This window comes from Paralichthys olivaceus, chromosome 5 (assembly GCF_024713975.1).
Source record: "Paralichthys olivaceus isolate ysfri-2021 chromosome 5, ASM2471397v2, whole genome shotgun sequence".
Lineage (NCBI taxonomy): Eukaryota > Metazoa > Chordata > Actinopteri > Pleuronectiformes > Paralichthyidae > Paralichthys > Paralichthys olivaceus.
In genome coordinates, this window is record NC_091097.1 from 3,100,502 (window position 1) to 3,121,791 (window position 21,290).

Genomic DNA, 21,290 nt, shown 5'->3' on the forward strand with positions numbered 1-21,290 from the left:
TAAAAGTGGTTTTCATCAACATCATGTTCTACTACTCAATTGTTCTCTCAGTTACATTGTGTTGATAGTGTAACCACTGGCTGGGTTACTGGAAGCAATGTTTTTTTTTTTTTTAATGAACACTAGTTTTTTTTTTTTTTTTATAAATAAAGAGCTACATTCATTAATGGCAGCAGACTCAATAGGAGATGGAATCAAAGCACAGACCTGTCAAGGGATTCACATCCACACCCTGGTCTGTGGTTCAGGCATCAAAGGGCTGAGGTAAGGGAAAGACTGGTGATTTTGTTCAAATCTAAAACTGTGTCTGGAGTCAGTGTGAAATAACACTATGATCTTTCTCTTACTTTAACCAAGCTGTGAGGGTCTAAACAGAACCATACACGGTATTAAAATGTCAATCAATATAGGTGGTACTGATATCAGCTGACATTCAAGATCAGGTGCTATGGTGGACAATATTATGTTCCCTCTTATCATTTAACTGATTTGTTTGTTATCAACCAAAATTGTGAATTCACAAATAGGGTACATAGAAATCTAAATTAAAGGTACAGTGTGTAGAATTTAGTGATATCTAGTGTTGAAGTTTCATGTTGCAGCTGAACACCCCTCACCTCACCCTCTCCTTCCAAACATGAAAAAGAACCTGTGGTAGCTTCAGTTCATAAAAACTCAAAAGGTGTTTAGTTTGTCCAGTCTGGACTAATGTAAAAAACATGGCGGCCTCCGTAGAGAGGGTCCCCTCCATGTAAATATAAAGTATTTAAATATAAAGGGTCTTTTCTGGGGTAAAAAAAGTACAATTTGTACAATTTAGATGAAACAAACTATTGAAAACATCATGAGGATTATTCTACATTAAATCTCTGCCAATAGATCCCTTTCACCTAAATCTTACACACTGGACCTTTAAATATCCTTTTAAATGGAATTGCTGTTGCAAATTAGTTGCATATGAATGTAAATTCCAGGGGATAGATTTGATTCATCTAACTACTGAAATGCTTTGCCTACATATTACTGTCATTTACCATTTATTCCTGCCTTTCACTTATTTACTGTGTTTTCAGAAGTATTTGTCATTGCCATGCATCTGCCCTTTGACCTATTTTACTATGAGCGTCTTGACATATCAATGAATTTTGAAGTTGCCTACAACTTTCCTTTTTGGCTCATGCTTTTCAGCTTCAACGTAAACATGGTTTCTTGGGGAGATGTATAAATGCTTTAGTCAATCCAGCCCACCACTAATAATTATTTTTAAAAAGCAATGGGTAAAATTAGACCAGAGGAGACCAACCCATCAGCAGACACATAATGACCAGCTAGACTGTTTGCCTGTATCCATTCCCCCATCCAATCCAGTGCCTGTGGAAACCTATTTTGCCACAATAGTCTGAGAAACCTTTTTTCAACCCTCTTGGGATTTGGGGCTTGAAAGAGGATGTTGATAAGAGAGGTGAGGAAAGAGGGATGTGGCGATGGGAGGGAGAAGGCGGGATAATAGGTGCAACGACACTAATGAGGAAGGAAAATGAAGGAGGAAAGAAATAGATGGAGGACAGAAAGAGCTGAGAAAAGGAGTCATGAGAGAGAGAACATAGACTGGTTTAGAGGGAGTATTGTTCTGCTAAGCCATGTTGGTGCTGTAATATAGTCTGTGTGTCTGTGTGTGGTGGGGGGGTATCAAAGCAAAGACAGACAGAAAGACAGAGATAAGTGTAATCTAACACACCGTTGCCAGAGTTGTTGCTGGGTGAACAGTTTTTCTGCTTGGTCGCCTGGCGGCTTTCTTTCATCCAGGGAAAGATCTGCTTGGCCATGGTTGGGTTCGGGGGCAGTGATGAGGAGGAGGAGGATGTTGAGGAGGAGGAATTCGAGGACTTATTGGGGGCTGATTTGGAGGCTGAGGAGGCCCCATTGCTGCCCCCCGGCTGCTGAGCCCCTGTATTACCGTTGTTGGGGTTGGGGGGCAGTGGAGGGGACACTTGGGAGCCAGGGTGGTGCTCAGGTGGCAGACTGGGCCTCATGCAGCTGCCATTCAGCTCCTTGGTCTTGGCTAGCTGCTGCTGCTGCTGGTGGCCACTGTTATTGCCCAGCGACTGTAGAGAGCAGGCAGAGCGCTGGTACGAATCCACATCCAGATGGGTTGCCGACTGGAAGGCCGGCTGGTGGTGGGACACTGGGACCGGGGCATCGTAGCCCCCAAAGCCGTTGGCGGCTGCTGCTGCCGCCGCTGCCGCCCCCTGCACCTGGTAGGACGAGTAGCCACCGAAGAGCGTTGAGGAGTTGTCGTAGTACGTTGTCTTCTGCATTTCTGAGAGAAGTGGCGGCGTCTTCTTGTGCTCCGGTCCTTGTTGAAAACCACTGCCGGAAGACCATTTGGTACCGGGGGTCACGTGACGGTGTCTCTCCAACGGTCCCCTGCAATCTGACCTGAAAGGTTAGGAGAGGCAGAATAAAGAAATGAGAGCGATAAATCCATCTTCCTTCAATGAAAGGCGCCATGACATGAATAGAAACCACTGCTTTTCTTTCCTCACCCATACCCCCCTCCTTACCCTCCCCCTCCCCTCTGAGCCCAGTGCACAGCCTGCAGATGCTCTGGTGGTGGGGGCACGAGGAGGGCAAACTGTGGTCCCACTCTTGTATGAATAGTTATAGAATATAGAAATGTAACCTTCATTTACCTTCAAGCGATAAAAGTGATCGTTATTGTCATTGTTTATGGTAAAAGCAGTTAAGTAAGTACTAAAAAAGGAATTGTTTTTTTAATTAGTATAGGTGCTAATAAAAAAACTACTTTTAGTTTAGGATTGAAAGCATTAAATGGTTGTAACATTTTCTATCCTAAACTTTACAGTGCCTTATGCCAGACTTCCCCATACTATTATTATTATTATCATTAGCTATTTTTAATAATAATCATCATAATAACACATAATAATAATGATGAGTATCTATTGATAGTAGTAGTTGTATTGTTTATTTCTTATGATGTAATTTACTAATTATATCATCAATTAATTAAAGGATGGGAACAATATTATGCTTTTCCTCTTATAAATAAAATCAAATACAACCCCCGCCCCTATCATAATTATTTTCAGTTTAGAGTTTTCATGTTTATTCATTATTTGTTTTTTGCAATAAAGCACTACCCCATCGTGTCAGGTGTTATTCGATCTGGACGTGACGTGTTGTCATGCAATAAGCGGCAGCGGCCTGTGTTACGTTTTTCCTTGTGACTGATGTAGGTAGCCTATTTCTGTCAACCTCTGCCTCCCACATGTGATTTACTGTATTCGGTCTGCTCGGCTGTTACCTCACACATCCTCCAGCCAGAGGAGTCTGTCTCCGGCAGCGATCATTGCTGAATGTCGGCCTGTCCCGGCATCACACCGGACTTTAATAAACAAGTCAAATCAAATAAACGAATGAATATTACTGCACATTATCAAGATGTTTAAAGCTGACTGATAAATAACGCATTGACGGTGAATGTCATCATGTGAGCAATGTGACATGTTTGAATCCAATCTGCTATTTATTTAGTTTTAAACAGAGTATTTTTGCATTTTTGGTCTGTGGAGATTTAATGTGCCTGGCTAAGTTTTTTTTTTTTTTTTTTTATCATTCCTATTCTGTTTCATGAAAATGTTGAGCTTTGAAAATAAATCATGAAAAAATAAATAATTAAACGAAAACACTCGGGCTTGGACAAAAGATGCTGGTGGAAGATAAAGAAGGAAAGAAAGCTCGGAAGAAGCTTCACGAGTCAGTGATCCATTAGGGTCGAGCGGTCAGAGTGCTCTATCATGGCCCCTTAAGGGAAAAAGGAGGTAGTAAAAAAAAAAAAAAAAAGAATCAGCGTGTGAGCCCCCGTGGACTCCCTATCTGGAGCTCACCGCTGGGGTGGGCCTGTGGCCGGCTTGTCAAGCGAGGGAGCACCTGGCATTCATTTCTCCTCCGCAGAGATAACACGGTGAGCGGGGGAGACGCGGAGCCTCCGGAGCCCCTGTGTGCTGGAGCTGCACAATTTGAAGTGTTTTAGGCCTGAACTGTTCCCAACTAACTGGTTCATGTGGCCACACACCTCACTGTTACTGCTTTATAGCGTCATTAAATCCCAGCGATCACACACTGTCACTGTGGAGACTGAAAAACAACTGCCTGAATATGTAACATCATTTACACGTCAGGCCTTAATTAAAAAAAAAACATGTTATATATTTAAAACACAAAAATGAAGTTCTGTGGCAAATTTTAAGCCTCGCTGTTATTTGAGATTCGTGAATTTGTTTTAACTAGAAAATAAAAATACCAGCAGCACACTGATGGGTGATGTTTCTCAGAAATAAATAAATCCGTCAATGGCAGCTGGTAAAAAGAGCAAATACGAAAAGCATCACTGGATGAATTAATAAATAAATATATGCAAACATAATGTGTGCTAGGTTTTCTACAAAAACAACAACAAATGGGCTCCGCAAAATCACCCCAGTGTCACATTTAAATGTTTATAAAATGGGCTAAATAGCGTTAAAATAATGCAATTACTCATAAGCCTCTTCCTTGATGTTTTACTATTATTCCTATTTTCTCTCTTTCAGAGATTAGACAGAGCAGCCCGACTCCAGCTCTCAGCACGTCACACATGTCAGCCATTTATCTTTCTGGTAGACAAGCTGGAATCCTAATTATTTACTCTGAGGAATAGTCCCAAGGAGAGAGGGAGAGAGGGAGAGAGGGAGAGAGGGAGAGAGAGAGAGAGGCCGTGGCACTGAGTGTAGGAGGAATATGTTATTAAATCATATCGCTGTTTCGCCATTAAACAGGACACGTAATGTCTCTGCCACTATAGCTTGTAGGACCAGAGCTTAATACAATCACCAAGTTTACTAGACGCCTCCCTGAATAATCCACTTACACTGACAGAGGAGCAGCCACCCAAACAAAAACAACGGAGGGAGAGAGAGAGGGAGAGAGAGAGAGAGAGAGAGAGGTCGGCCTTGGTGTCCAGTGTCTGTGCTTTATCCTGGGATATAAAATTACAAATGGCGCCTGCCATGAAGAGCATTGCAGGCAGGGAGACTCACACACACACACACCGAGAATGCATTAACTTGGACAATCCACGTATTCCTTATCCCATTAACACACACGGGAGGGGGGGAGCTGTAGTGGGGGCTTAGTAATTATATTGAGCTGTGCCCAGAAACAATGAAGGATTGGCCTGATCGCTGCTATTGTTGCTGTTTGTCCGTGGCCTCCGTTTGGGCTCCAACAGTGAAGCATGTATGAGCGATGAAATTAGAATGTTTCAATATTTTAGCAAAGCGAATAAAAGAATAATAATAATATCAGATATAGACAATATAATAAAACTGAGGCCCGCGGGGAGAGGAGGGAGAGAAGTTGATCAGCATCAGATAAATATGGTCGTCCATTGCTTTGTAAATAAATAGCCCTAAGTGAGGGGGGGCATGGACAGAAAAGGAGAAGAAATGAGAGGAGGAAAAAAGAAAAGGACAGAGATGGAAGGCCGACAGAAGGGGGGCTGCTTGCGGCGGGGAGCTGCGGCGGCTTAAAGCATTGTGAACTCTTCTTGAACCGGGATTGAAGTCTATTGGGCCATAAATCACTGAGCCACTCCACAAACTGCACAGCGACACAAACACGCTCTGTATCTCCGGGTTTGTTGTTTGAGCCCGAGCATCACCGACTGGCCTGCCCGCCTGCCCTCCTGTCCGCCTGCCCGCCTGCCTGTCCGACCGCCGGTGGTGGTGATGATGCTCCTTCTTACCTTCCTTAGCGCCGGTGGTCCCGGTCCAGCCCGGCGCGGACCCCGCAACACGGCAGCATCACAGATTAGTCCCCACGCACATCCACGAGGTAATCGATAACAAATAAATAAATAAGCAACGACTCCAATGGCTTTCTCCGCCGTTTTGCTCTCCCCCTCTCTCCTCCTTCTTCTTCTCCTCCTCTCCGCAAACCCGCCGCTCCTCCGGTGCTGCCTCCAGACTAGCGCGACTGCTCTCGACCACCACCACAACAACACCTCCAGGAGCCAGCGGCGGCGGCGGCGGCGGCGGCAGCAGCGGCGGCAGCAGACCGGGCTGCATGCGCGGTGGTGGCGAAGCGGACGCCGCGGTGCACGAGCGCCCGGCGGAGGAGTGAGGTGGACGGACTTGAACGCGGCGGAGGCTCTGCCGGTGTACACGGCCAGAATTAGCAGCCGGGTTCGGTGAAGGCTACGGGCAGGCTAGCTGTAGCACACAGCAGCTGAAGGGGCGCACCGGGAGCCTGCCTGCTCGCAGCCCCCCCACCTCCACCCCCACCCCCTCCACCTCCGCCCCAGCACCACCACCACCACCAGCAGCAGCAGCAGCAGTCCTGCCTGCACCGCGGCCGCCTCACAACAATGGCCTCAAATCTCTCACTCACTCGTGGCCTCTGAGGAGTGAGTCCACCATTAAATGTCACCCCATCGCATTTTTTGCAGGGGAGGTGTAGGGTTTTCTCCGGTCGTTCACCCCCGCCTTCTCCTTCTCTCTCTCTCCCTCCGTGTTCCCGGGTCTCCCGCCGCCTCTCCCCCTCTTGTCTCTGGCTGTGAGTTCTAGCCTCGCGTCGGTCTCTGACAGGCTGCAATGGTGAGCTTACTCCAGCAGCAGGAACCACCCATACTACTACTAGTCTTCTACTACTACTACTACTACTACTACTACTACTACTACTACTACTATTAGTCTACTACTACTGCTACAAGTGGTGGTAGTAACGTATTACTGCGGGGGTGTTGGTCACAGCCCGGGTATCAGTCACGCTCACGGGGTGTCACGGAGGAGATGGTTCCCTCATCAGATCAGCTCTTATGTTAATGTCACTGGCTCAGTTATGAACAAACACAGTGTATGTGTTAGCATACTTAATGTTTCATATTTAATGTTGTGCCAAGTTCTCTACAGCTGACTAGTTTCACCAGGGGAACTCTGACATAACTTTTATACAAGACAAAAACATTTTGAGGGAGTGGGGGTTAAATTATTCCAACTTTTATTTTGTCTTATGAATGAAAAAAACAACCTTTGGATGGCCAGTTTACCCTCTTCCTTTCTACTAATTAGTCTTACTTTAGACCCTGGTTCTATTTATAGTGGAAAAAGATGCCTGGGTTAGTGTAGCCATAGTTAGAAAGTTTACAAGTTTAGCCTAGCTGCTTTTGATTGCTTTGGTTGGTAGGTTATAGTTTATGTAAATAGACTACTTAGCTTAGATATCGTAAATTAAAATGATTGGATCTCTACCTTAATAAATAAATATGCATGTAAAGGAAACAAAAGGTCTCCAACTAACGAGAAGCAATAATAATCCAGTCTAATGAATAGATGGTAAAACAACTTCAAAAGCTGTATTAGTATTATGGCTCATAATATGAAAACATTCCTATAAACATGTGATGGACTGATGAATAGACCTGGCTTGAGTCAAATAAAAGAACTTTCATAATTTCATAATTAATTCACTGTAGCCCATGCTAAGTTGCATATTTAATTATGTTATTAATGGCTATTTTTAATTAGATTTTGACGCTTTACACCATCTTAGACAGTCACTGGAAATGTTCTTTAAGAGTAGGTTAGAGCATAGCATGGCTACTGCTATTCAGAGTCATATTCATAGATAACATATGGCATTATATGAACCCAATTTATAATGTATACTAGCCTGTACTTTTTTGAGGGGGTTGGGGGGTTTATTATGATTAAAATGTGCTCATTGTTCACTGGTGCAGTTTTATAAATAATTTGGTAACGTTTCAGCAACATAACAGGCCTTCGTTTCTTTCCTTTCCTTCTGTCCTTCCTAAATTTACAGGAAATGTGACTTTTCTTTCCTTTTATTTGTTTTCGTTCTCAAAGCTCCTCCCTGAGCCCCTTCCATGTTTCCCTGCAGAAACTGGACATGTAGGCCTACAATGTTAACATGCTATCACTTCCTCTCCCACTGCTGCTGCAAAGGGAAAATACATAAAAAACAAAAAAGGAGGAGAGTGGCCTAAACAGCACAGAGACTTAAAGGCATATCAGTCACATGAGAAGATATTTCCCCTTCTGCTCTGTTTACAGAACGGAAACATTACAAGAGCACATGTCCTTCATGTGTTTTGACTTAAACACACAGGGGAGGAAGACACCAGGAAGTGCAACAACATGTGAAGAAAAAGGTGAAGTAGTCTAAAAGAAAACAGAATGACAAGAATCCCCAGAAGAGAAAGAGACACAGAGGTGAGAACAAAATGGAAATGAAAATATGAAGGCCCACACACACACACACACACACACACACACACACACACACACACACACACACACACACACACACACACACACACACACACACACACACAGCCTCTGTAGCTCTCTCTCCCACTTCACTGTATTTTTATTATTCAGGACGCTATCCCTGTCGTTTATGGCTACGTAAGATTTATGAGTTCTCTCGCACCCAGCAGTGTGTGTGTGTGTGTGTGTGTGTGTGTGTGTGTGTGTGTGTGTGTGTGTGTGTGTGTGTGTGTACACAGCCCAACTTTAAAACAGATAGCATTCGCAGTGGGCTGCTGAAATGAGAGGATGAGCTCGGTGTAGGTGGGGAGGTGGGAGCCTGAAATGTGTCCGGCTGCAACTTTCCCTCCCGGCCTCTTTGTGTGCGGACAGAAGGATCTGCTAACTGCTGCTGAAATCCCTCATTACTCATTAACCAAACCACTAATCAGCTATTTTTTTGTCTGCGTCTTTCTTTCTCTCTCTTTTTTTTTTGCATTGAGACTGGGTGAGTGAAGAGGAGAGCTGCAGGAGGAAGAGGCGGTGGGGATTACGTGTGTGTATTGACTTGTGAGAGCACGCCGGTGCTTGTAAAGGCTGGAGTTATTCTTTATTTTCCTTGGATGGCAGACGCGCACCGGCGCCTCCGTGTTTCGGATTGAGTCACGGATATTGGGTTTCACAAGTGAAACTCTGTGCCCTATAGAGCCATGGAAATCCTCTTTCTGTTTTTCTTCTTTTTCCCCTCGGGGATTTCAGACATGTAGGACACTGAGGATGACACGAAGGAATTTCCTCTGACTACGAAATATGAAATGATATTTCTTCCACTACAGCTTCACTGTTGTGGAGTGGAAACACCAGACTGCAGCAAAATGCCAATTCTAGAATAGTATACATGAATGAAGTAGCCTGTGCTTAATAGTATATTTGTAAAGTATACACGTGGTCTGATAGAAAAAACTACAAATGTTTTGATGCTGCACTGTCGTTGCTGTTATGACTTGTAGCGTTACGCCATTAGTGTCATTACTGCGGATACAGAGTGCTGTTTTAATAACTGTCTTATCAAGTGATGAACTGACCCGCGTGTTTCCTGCTGAGACTCTAACCCGCGGCCCTCACACCTCTGGATTACATTACATTAGCACGTGTCATTACATTACACACACACACACACTCACACACACACTCACACACATAAGGATGGAATATTTCGCATGTATTCAGCTGCAAAACTTAAATTCGATGTTTGAAGAAAAGAAAACGTATTTTAAAATAAATTAGTTAAAAACAAAGCCAATATTTCCTGCACATTCATTTCCCGACAATATTGTTTCATTTTAAAATCCGTGCAATAATGCATTGACTTGACAAACTACGAAATTCCTATTATTATTCCTAATTCCTAATTATTATTATTATTATTATTATTATCATTATTATTATGAGTAGTGGTAATAGCCTGTATAATATTTGTTTATTTATTGTGTAATTTATTTATATGAATTTATTCAATCGTAATGGGGTGGAACAGTTTAGCTACAGATTGAAAACATTGCAAAGGGAACCAATAAAAACACTTAAACAACTTTTACCATAAATAAACAATGAGATAAATAGATACATAAATAAATACCAGCTCATCTGTGTGAAGCTCTAATAGTCTTAAATTATTCACTTGGGCACAGTTTGGGTGCAGCAACGTGTCGGTGGAGGACACATCCACAGACATGCACAGACTCAAGCATCGCGAGGAAGAGAGCAAAAACAGTCCAACTCACCGAAAGACTTTCTCCTATTTCCCAATGTTTGGATGGAAAAGAACGGCTTCCAGGAAGCTCCTAAGAACTGCAGCAGAGGGGAGAGAAGGGGGGAGAGGGGTGGAAAAAGATAGGAAAGAAAAGAGAGAGAGATGCAATCAAAGGTCTTGGTAAAAAAAAAAAAATCCGATACAGAGCACAGACCTCTTGTAGTCTATCGAGCGGCCGGGACAGGAGAAAACCGCTGACAGGTATTTCTGACCTTAAATGATTCCCGCTGAAATCCCGGAATAAAAGTAATAAGAACGGGGAGAAGGAAGGCTGAAGGCTGGCTGGAAGTGATCTCAGATATTATTGATTCTGGTTATCATATTACACACCCTAATAGGTCTACCATGTTTTCTCTCTGCATGCGTTAAAAAGAAATGGTGAGAAAGTCTTGAGCGTTTAACGTGGAAAAATGGCGCTGCATCCCACCGCTAATGCAGATTGAAGACGGGATGGAGACATTGGAAAATAATCCAGAGTAAATTTGGAAGAGTTTGTGGTTAACTCATGGAGCAGGCACAAAATTTTATCAGAAAAATCTAATGTTTGTGTTAGGGGGTATGATCCTAAAAAAGAAAGAAAATAAGCAAATACAGCGCCGACCTACACCATCATTATATAAAACTGCTGCAACCCAATTTGTATATAAATGTACGCTAAATATTATTATACACCAATCTTTCATTCTAATGAGAGAGCTAAAGTCAGTAACGAAGCTGTTTCTAAATCCGGCCTCCGATTGGTTTTGATGGGAATTATAATTAAGAAACTACAAATCAAAACCGTGTGACGGACATTAACGTTAACACACATTTTTGCACGGAAGAAAACGAAAAAAAAATGGCTAAACATAAAAGGACAGATGAAAGGAAAGAAATCAAACTGATGCTAGCAGCTGTTTCCCAGTGGTTCTCTCCACACAGCCCAGAAATAACCTGAGCATCATTCAGACAGAAGAGCACACATCGCGGATCCTGAGTGTTACAGGGCCCGGGTATATCCTCATGTGTCTCACACACACATCCAGCGGTAAATATGCATCCATCCACTGCTGCGTGCGGCGATAAACATTTCCTTTTTTCAAAAATGTGAGTTGCATCATTGTATAATAGCGTCCACGACCGCAGGATGAGAAGGGCTGTCCGCGTTGCTGCATAGTGGCTGTGATTATTAAAGTGCTGGAATAAAATGTGTGGATGCCTCTGTTTCTGCTCCTGACAGCTTCCCCCAAACACATAAATCACAAGCTAGCATCCCCCGACCTCCCCGTACCAGCCTGTACCACCACAGCTTGTCCTGCTCCTCTGCTATAAAGTTATTTATTGTTTCCCTCCGTGCACTCACTCACTCACAGCTCTGGCTGCCGTCCATCGCCATCACAACACCGGCCGGGGAGTCCTCCCTGCGTCCCCCCCTCCCACCCTCAGCCCCGTGGGTTAGTGCGGAAATTTTGGAGCCTCGGAGCAGGAGTGGACTAGTCTAAAGTTGGCCACAAAGTGATGACGGGGGCCGACTAGCTTAGCCAGCTAGCCCATAGGCCGAGACAAAGGGAGGAGGCCGCCTCCAGAGCCCCAGAACAGCTGATGAGCCAAATGTCTGAGGGCAAGACGAGGCTGAGGGGAGGGGGTGAAGTCACGTATCCAAAGAAAAACAAGGTAGAGGTTTTTTTTTTTTTTTTCTCACGCTTGATGAAGTGAAAGCTTGGGAAAAAAGGCAGAAGCAGCAGAAACATACTGCAGGAGTTCAGCGAAGCAACACAGTGTGTGTTAGTGCAGAATGATAGAGTATTAGGTGACTGGGAGATGGATGTGGACCAAAAGCTGAACGTTACAAAGTCCATTGACTCCAAAAATCCTGGCACTTGTCATGTTTTAATTTGACTGCATAGTCCACAGAGAGAACAGAAGTATGAATCCTGTGTTCAAACAACGCTGCAGATGCTAAACACATGTGTTTGTATGTTGAGGTTAATGAAAACAAGTATTTCTGTTCTACTCTTTTTTGGTGGTGGATGTTGTGGCTCTCTGCAGCTGCAGCTTCATCTTTAAAGTCTCACATATTCTGCACAAACTTTATCACCACTCTCTGCTCTTATCTCTGCTGGTCTGGTGGTGCCGGCCACCGACACACACACACACACACACACACACACACACACCATGTAAAAGACTGTGTGCTGGATGTAAATAAACAGCTGTGAGACTTTATTCTGTCTTTTTTCTTTGTCCTACTTTGTCCAAACAGAACAAAATATGACCACAAAAACAACTACACATGTCAGTGCTGCTGCTTCACAGACTTGGAAAAGAAAGCATGTAGCTTGTGGTATTACCACAGGAACTGGAAGCCCTCACTGAAGCACTCACACAGTGACATATTGCTGCACAGCTCTCCAAAGGTGACCTTTGACCTGGAGGAGTGATAGCTCTGTTCTTTAATGATGAAGCCATTGGCAAAGTGCCGTATAATCCCTTTTGTTTTATGTGTTAATCCATAAATCTGCTCAGTGACTCACATTTACAGAAGGTATTTTTTAATCTAAATTTAACATGTATAGGAATCTCTTCTAGCCGAAAAGATAAAAGATAAAAGCCCACAGACACTAAAAGTTACACAACCGGAAATAATGGGAATCTGAGTGTTGTTGCAGGTATAAATTCTACCAAACTATCAGAGTATGTTCAAATGCAGATCACACAAAGTGAATGACAGCTTTGTGGACTTGTAAATGGCTCCATAGAGTAGAACAACTCTCTTATTTGTCCTCTATATTGAATCTTGAATCTTCTGGTGAGCAGTAGCCTATTTAAGTTTAAATTGAACTTCTGAAGCTAAAATAAAAAGTAGTAAAAAAGAATTGACACAAATGATCATTTCAAATTGAAAATCCTTTGGGCTGAAACAACCTCTCTGTTAATAAAAGCCCCCCCTCACCCCCGAGTGAATCAAATTTCTAAATGTAATGTCATGTGCAGCAGCGTCACTGGGCGACCGGCCATGTACATTCTTTTCAAATGATTTCCATGGTTAGAATTTCATTTGGTTTGCTTTGGATTCATCAAGCTCCTCTTTTCCAGAAAGCTGAACCTTTTGATTTTTGGTCTCATTTTAAGGCACATTCAAAAATGGATACTTCCAATCAAAGAACATTTTTATAATTATGGACAATGTAAGAGGATAGGTTTGTACATTGTACAATCTAATGTGACTTAGAACTTGAAAGTTAGACATAATTTATACATTGAAGGGTTAACAAAAACTGTTTTCAATAACAGATTGTTTCATTTTTTGGTTTTCATCCAAAAACGAAATACAACTTCTATCTCTCCTTCACCAGCAGTGTCGCTTTATACCATTAGGCCACCGGAGCACCCACTACCATCACATTATACCTGAGCACCCCCCAAAAAAGAACTCAATATCCTCAAGTTTCCCTGAAAAGACATTTTTCATCAAGTCCATTGGAAGCTTTCCTTCAAGTGTAATGAGGTTGAACGGCCATGCAGCATCACTGCAAACACCACAGAGGCAGCCACACCAAATGGCAAGCGACGACAAACAAACTGAGCTCTGCAACACATTTCATCTCCTCCACTTTGGGACGACGACACACACGTTTCAACACAGTTTTTCACATAAAGCAGATATATGCACTCTTTCTGCCCAACCTGGGAGAGGAAGAAGACATCTTACATGTCCCTTTTTTTATTTAGAGAGTTAAAGTGTTTGGTTTGTTGCCAGTCAGTTAACTGTACTTGTTCAAATCTAGGGCAGAAAATAACTGGTATCATAACAAGAGCTTGAAATCAACTTGAAATGTATCAACATGGAGCATTTTAATACGGACAGTTCAGTGATGTGGACAGTTCAGTGATGTGGACAGTTGTGTGATGTGGACAGTTCAGTGATGTGGACAGTTGTGTGATGTGGACGGATCAGTGATGTGGACAGATCAGTGATGTGGACAGTTGTGTGAGGGGAACATTTTATATTTTTCTTTCCAGTTTGCTTTTTTTTTGAGCTGCCCAGCCCCTGTGAGTACACATTACAGACTATTCATTTCCCAACCAGCCTAAACGATGAAACCTCCAGTCTAAACACTTCACAGCTTTACATCTGCTGTACAATAGCAGGATGTGAGCTGAAACATTTTAGAAATACCATAGATCTGCTCTTATGATTCGACTCCCATTGTTTTGGCTCAAGCTCATCAAATCAGAACAGATCGTCCTCACATAAAGTCTGCTGATGCTCCTGGCTGTAGAAACATAACTGAGGCATTGTAATCATGCTGTGCACAAAAGACCTATTTGAACCCTGTTGAAGCCACACGCTTCTGCCTAATAAGCTACGTCTGGTTCCCAATTCACAGTCTCACAAGAGTTTCTGGGGAGTCTTCAGTGAATTATCAGCAAGAGAGGAGCTAGTGGTGGCTTCACAGCTGAATTTGTTTGTTGGTTTATAAAACATTTTAGCAGAAATCTAAGATTATTCTAATGAAAATCAATATATTGTTCAGTTACATAAACTAAGTTGCTAAAGCATAACCAGCTATGCAGGGTTGTTGAAATGCTTATGCTTTGTGGAAACACAATGAGGAGGTATAACACATAATTGATCGACCTCGGTTTTGTAAAACATGTTTGTCATTCTCTGCTCATGTAAGAGTTTGAAACCACAACCTTCAGAAATAATAATGTGACATTTATCATGATAATTATCAATCAACTGATACGGACATTTTCATCTTGATATCATTTTTGGCCACATACCACAGCCCTGCAGCCATGTTTAATTACACAACATTATCCAGCGAGCCATCATTTTAGCCCCGCTCTCTTTCTCCCTGAAGTGCTCGACCCCGTGTCACCAACAGTCCCAAACAAGAAACGCATATCATCAGCACCTTCCTTTGACAGAGAGTTAATCTTTATCAGAGATACTAATCTTTAACCTGGAGCTCAAAGGAAGCCCTGATGCCAGGAGAGAGAGAAGAGAGAGAGAAGGAGTGGGGGGGGGGGGGGGGGGGGGGGGGGGGGGGGGTGTTTGGGGGTTTAGAGGAAGGTGGGGTGTGGGGGTCAAATGGCCCTTTTTGCTCCTGGGCCATGAAAAGTGCCAAGCTCACCAAGTCTGTCAGGGCTGGGTGAAGAGGGATGGATGTGACTGCTTGTGTGTGTGTGTGTGTGTGTCCTCTCAGAAGGGTAGAGAGACTATTATAATGTTAGCATGATGATGAACACAATCAGTTTTATAAAATGTTTCATCCAAAGCCCAACACAAAGAAGGTGTCACTCTGACACTGTCACTTAATGTGTGGGTGATGAAGTTTTCAGTAATTGTTTTGAAAAGATTTAAGATCTTTAATCGTGATCAAAGGATATATTTGGTATACTCGTATACATTGATGAGCATGTTGAAGCTATAGTGACAGGAAAAAAAAGTGTGTGTGATTTTTCGGAGGGGTATTTAGTCACAACAGAAGTCACCATGTGTAAAAACACAGCTGGCCCTCCAGTTAAATGCACAGTAACATGTCAGGGCTGCTGGCTCCTCTGCGAGAGGCCCTCAAAAGAAAGAGAAAAGCAAACCATGGTTCGGGGAGGATGTGTCAAAGCTTTATGCCTCAATGTTTAACTCAGATTATATTAAGAACAGAGCCATGTTACTTTGGTTTAGCTGCAGCTCTGCCACTCACTTTGTCTGATGACTGAATGTCTTTTTCAGCTGGTTTGTCATTGTGTATCCAGCTGTGTGGCCAAAGACGGATGTTGCTTTTCAGGGCGGTCAGCCCCTGTGGCTGCATGTTGCTCACAAAAAGTTACATTTCCAGCACCGGTGCGACAGATCACGCGGGGACAGTAGCACTCGGTGATATGTGTTTCCAGTCATCTGTGGTTTGGCACTGCCTTAAAAATGGATTTTCCTAAGATGTTATTATATTGCTGTGAGGCCTCATTACACTGAGTGTTGAACAACCTGCAGCAGCACAACAGGCCGGTGTCCATTTCCTAACAACATGCTCCTCTTATGACACAGGGATAAGAATAAGAAGCCAGTGATTGTAATATAATCAGGCCACTTGGCCCAGCAGCAGATAGGCCCGCTATTAAGCCTGTTAGAGCAGGATGGAGCGGCTGTATGGATCTGGGCCAGAGCTGTCAGCCTTTATACACTGTGACAGTGTTGGGAACGCCTGCCCCCAATATTTTACTCTGATGGCTGTTTTGCCCATAGTTTGTCAGTGATGTATGAAAAAATCTATTAAAGCGTGGCTGTGTTGCAGCAGCTGTGGGTTTTTCCTGACTTTTAAGTCTCTGTACCTGGAAGCAAGCGAAAACCACCAAGGTCAAGTGAGCTTCACTGACAAAACGATACAGAAACAAATGCATGTTTTTTTCTCTGTGGATAACTGTGCTACGTCTTTTGAAAAAATATAAAAATACAGCCATGCCACCACCAACCTGCAGTTTAGAACATAAACAACAACAAGACTAAACAAATGAGGTTTAAATGATGTTTGAGTATTGAAAACTAAAGGTTTAGAGGAATGTGGCCCTGTTACCTGCTTGATAAAAATATATTTAATACATATATATTACAGTGTTACTCCTCCTTCTAGGCAATGCATTGATTTGACTGTATTCCTATTTTACACAAGCTGATGGACCTAACTCTACATGTGGCTGCTGTAACAATGAGATTGTATTGATCACACTTAATGTAGACTAAACCTCGAATTGTTCATAATTTAAAATATTAATAGTCGTAATTAGACCTTGGTTTATAACCAGCTGTTTCTTAGATGTGGTTTAGATGAACAGTTTGTTTATATTGGACCATTTGCTGTGTGTTTGGGGGAAGCGCTGGGGGGCATAAAAGCGCATGACAATATGTGGAAGAGAAGAGAGCGGGAGAAAGAATGACAGAGGGGGTGGCGGCTTCTTGAGTAAGCAATCTTTTCACACTATCATAAATCACGGCGTGGCTAACATGCATCTTCTCTCTTTACACCTAGCCGTCAGGTCGCTATTCTCTACGACTCATTCTCTCTCACACAGAGTCCAGGCGCACACCTCTCTGCTGTCCAAACCGCAGTGAAGAGAGAGAGAGAGAGAGAGAGGGGAGAGAGGGAGAGAGAGAAAGAGAGGGAGAGAGCATGGCGAAGCGCCCTCATCGCCCTCTTGTCTGTTACCTATTCTGAGGCATCTGTCTTCAGCTGCCTTCACACACACAGAAAGAAAAAAAAAAGTTTTTGGATAGCAGTGGAGCTTGAACGCGGGCACACCCCGCGGATGCCTCTGCGAGTTCGAGAGCGACCACGGTCACACAACAGATAATTAATGACATGTCGAGCGGTGGAGCGCGTGGGATGGGGACGCCTCGGGAACACACACCGGGACACTGAACGAGAAACATCCCCGGCTGACTGACCATACCTGCTGTCTCTCGGCGTGTCTCCTCCTGGATCTCTGCTGATGCACTTTTGGTTTTTCCCCTCCTGGATGCAAAGTGTTTTGGACACGGACGAACACACCGGCTGGAGTATGGAGGACCACAGAGACCCTTATTGGAAAACCTTGGACGTATTCTTCAATGATTCCGGCTGCGTAATTACGCGCAGTCGGCCTGACAGGTCGGCTATTTTCTACCGAGTTCCAAATGGCAATAAAACACAATTCGTGCCAGTCAAACCCGCGTATTCGCTGCAGTGCCACAGCCGCGTGCACTGAGACGCCTCTGCAACATAACGCAGCGCAAAACTCCGACAATTAAAGCCTACACCCGCATCGCAATATCAGACGGGGACTGCTCGGTCTGGGGCTAGCGGTGCTACTTTACCCTAAAAAACACAAGGCGTGCGCGCGCTCACCCGCCCCCCACACAACCCACCCACCCCTCTGCTTCTGCTGCAAAAGCGGGGCCGGTGCGTGCCTGGCCAGCACCGCGGTCAGGGCTCGCGCTTTTCTCTCCCTGGTGCCTGGTCTTAAACTAGACGGTGGCGCAAAGAGCCAAAATCGGGGTGCAGCGCGTGCTTCGGTGTAGGCCCTCGTGAGCTGGGGAAGTGGTTTCTGCCACAGCCAGAGCTTTTCTGGGCTGAGCACATGGCGTCGCATTCCCTGAGCTCTCCTCCTCTGCCAATTCCATTCCTCCTCTTCTGCATCTTCCTCTCCTCACCCCTCCAATACCACCCAGTCGCTTCTTCTACACCGTCCTCCCGCCGGTTGGCATCTTGCTCAGCGTCTCATGCGCACACGTCGTTACTGTCCTGACTAGTGACCGTGATTCCTCATTGACCTGTAACCTTTACAAACCAAGATATTTTAGATTCGTCCCTTTATGATTGATTGATTATAGATTATGGAATATCGTTTTTTACCCACCGCGTCTTCCCCACCTCTCCCTTGCTCTCTCCCTGCTCGGACCTCTTGGCTCGTTCCTTCGCCCCGGGATAGGCGAATTGACACCGTGAACTGTTTCTGAACCGGGCTGCTGACTGACAGCTAGACAGGTCTCCAGATCCTACAGGGAGCGGGAGAAGGAAGGGGAGGGGGTGGGGTCGGTGGGTGGGTGGGGGGGTTGAGTTGGTTCTGGTTCTTGTTCCTGTCCGATTGTAGTGGGGTCTGGTGGAGGGTGAAACAGGGGGTCAGGGAAGTTCAGCGTGACCTGCCCGTGCGTCCCGCCTGCGCCAGGGGGCCAGGTGTTGGGTATTACATGGCGTCAAACAGCGAGCGATCAGAGGAGAGGAGGACGAGGAAGGAGGTTTGAAGGGAGAAAGAAAGAGAGAGAGAGAGAGAGAGAGAGAGAGAGAGAGAAGAAATTCCGCTGTGATTTGACCTGTGCACATCCAACACGGGGAAGTGTTTCCGCCGCTGTGCGAGGCTTGTTTACACATCCACTGGTGGAGCACAGCGGAGAGGCCTGCAGTCAAAACCATGTCCCGAACATTATTCACACGCGTCGCCTATAGCGCGCAAACAAAATCAAACCAGCGAAATATCACAATTATAAAGGCGATGAATGAAACAACCATATCTGATTTCAAGCCCTCCCACACGATGACCCAAAGCTTAAACACATACAGATGTCACAGATGTGTTATTAATCCACACTATGGATGTCTATGGGGCCTACAAAACCCCAGGAAGGACAATATTAGGGAAATAGATACTGCTGCTTCTGTTTTGTGACATAAAAACGACTTTGACTGAAATGCTAAAACAGTGAAATGCAACGCGAGCGTACAGGCGGGATGTGAGGACATGTTGGACAGACTGGACATAATTCTTTCTGTCCTGCGCGCAAACACTCGCAGTTTTCCTCTGCTCATCTGTGGAGACGAAATAAATCTCAAAGAGACTCTCATGACTTTCTCTCTCTCTCTTTCTGCCTGTGTGTGTGTGTGTGTGTGTGTGTATTAGTGTTATCTGCCCACACATAAATACACGCTTTCACTGCCACACTCACACACACTGAGAGCGGGAGAGATAAAGCGAGTAAGAGGAGGAGGAAAGAGAAAGAAAGAAGTTCAATTATACCGAAGCGCTCGTTACTTCCACGTTATTTTCCGTCTGTCCCCGCGTTGATAAAAAAAACTGAGAATGGAGCGAGTGGACACCAGTGCCAGGTCCTCGTGGAAGCATGTCCGGCTCAGCAGCTCGGTCTCTCCCTCTTTTTCTCTCTCGCTCTCTCCATTTCTTATCGCTCCGGCGCATGCTGCAGCTCCGCGGCCGGTTGGAGGAGGATGGGTTGGTGGATGTGGGGGGGGGGGAGGATACGGGATACGGTTTCAGCAGCTACATTTTTACGCGCCTTGAATCACTGACGATTATAAATTAGCACGAGGCGTCTTACTGATTTATTTCCAAAAGGATAATCGTCACCGCGCGAGTCGAGGAAGTGTCCGGTGCGTGGGGCACGAAACGGGATATCTACAGCCTGTAAGAGATCAAAGCTATTCATGCTATAGATTCTATATTAAATACTACTACTACTACTACTCATAATAATGATAATGATGATACTAATGATAACAATAACAAAGATTATTATTTAATACAAATAACATATTTAAATGCTACAAAGTTGATAATATATATATATATAATTAATAGTAATAATAATAATAATAATAAAAATGAAGTATCCCCCTTGATTGGTTGATTTAAGCCCATGTTAACTCGCGCTGTTCACATTACTTTCCCCACACTTAAATCTTCAGCTTGTTAACGTCCAGCGGCGGTAGATTTATGAGGCCCAGCGGTTCTCTGATTTATGTTGGACTGTTTTCAAAGAATCACCGCTCCGTTCCTTAAAAGACACACACAAAAAATGTTTCCTTTCATTGCTCCCGTGGTTTCTCACTTGAGAAAAAGACACCGGCTGCGTCTTCAAGCGACGATTATATGAGCAAACCTAAGATGTAAAGTGAACTCAGCAGCGGCGTTTTTATGGGTTATGGCTCAGGGCGGATTGGAGCGATGAGCACCAGTTTTATGGATATCGAACACATTTCCAGTGCCGCTTTTTTCACTGTTAAGTCATTTATATTTTTATATTATATTTTTCTGTCCTTCTTAAATCACATTTGCTGGAGATTCATGTGTAAAAACAATAATACATACAATAATAATATAGCCTATATTTTTTTAAGTTAAGATTTCCTTTTTTATTTTTAGATAAACCTAGCCGAATGTATAATTACATGCAAATAGATAAATTCGATATAATGTATATATAATGTATAGGCTGAGTTACATATAGTAATATAATTCTTTTAAAAAGTATTTGTATAAATGCTTTTATGTATTTTTTGAATAGATCACACAAAAACCCTGAGCGAGACAATATGGCTGCCAACGCGTGAGTGGGAAGATGCGCTTTGTGTGAACACTTGTCTCTTCCAGACGCGTGGGTCTGCACCGACCTTGTCTTTGACAACATGCTATAAAAGGATGTTTCATTCCCAGTGTGCACAAACAGATTTGTGCCGTTTTGTTGTGCAGCTACTTCATTTGTTAAGTGTTTTCCCCCAACAGTTAATAGAGAGAGACCGCAGAGCTTCAGTTAATGTTCCTGTTGCACCAAGATTTAAAATAAGATTTCAACCAACAATAAATCTGAGACAAAGACTCTCACTCGCTGATTTTAA

The 21,290-nt window shown here is 43.9% G+C and overlaps 1 protein-coding gene across 12 annotated transcripts in view; it reads right to left on the bottom strand.

Annotated features, from left to right (window-relative positions):
- Positions 1-21,290, bottom strand: part of hoxb3a (homeobox B3a) — a 99,548-nt gene that overhangs the window by 7,150 nt on the left and 71,108 nt on the right. For 8 of the 12 annotated variants that reach the window (XM_069525684.1, XM_069525679.1, XM_069525680.1 and 5 more), the window contains 2 exons: positions 10,115-10,181; positions 1,739-2,439 (listed from right to left, as the gene is read on the bottom strand). In XM_069525684.1, the coding sequence (XP_069381785.1) occupies positions 1,739-2,318 (580 nt within the window). In that variant the 5' untranslated portion in view covers positions 2,319-2,439; positions 10,115-10,181. Of the gene's footprint in view, positions 1-1,738; positions 2,440-5,809; positions 6,315-10,114; positions 10,182-10,297; positions 11,437-21,290 lie in introns of those variants that run through there. The other 4 variants (XM_069525685.1, XM_069525683.1, XM_020103681.2 and 1 more) reach the window with 4 other exon arrangements.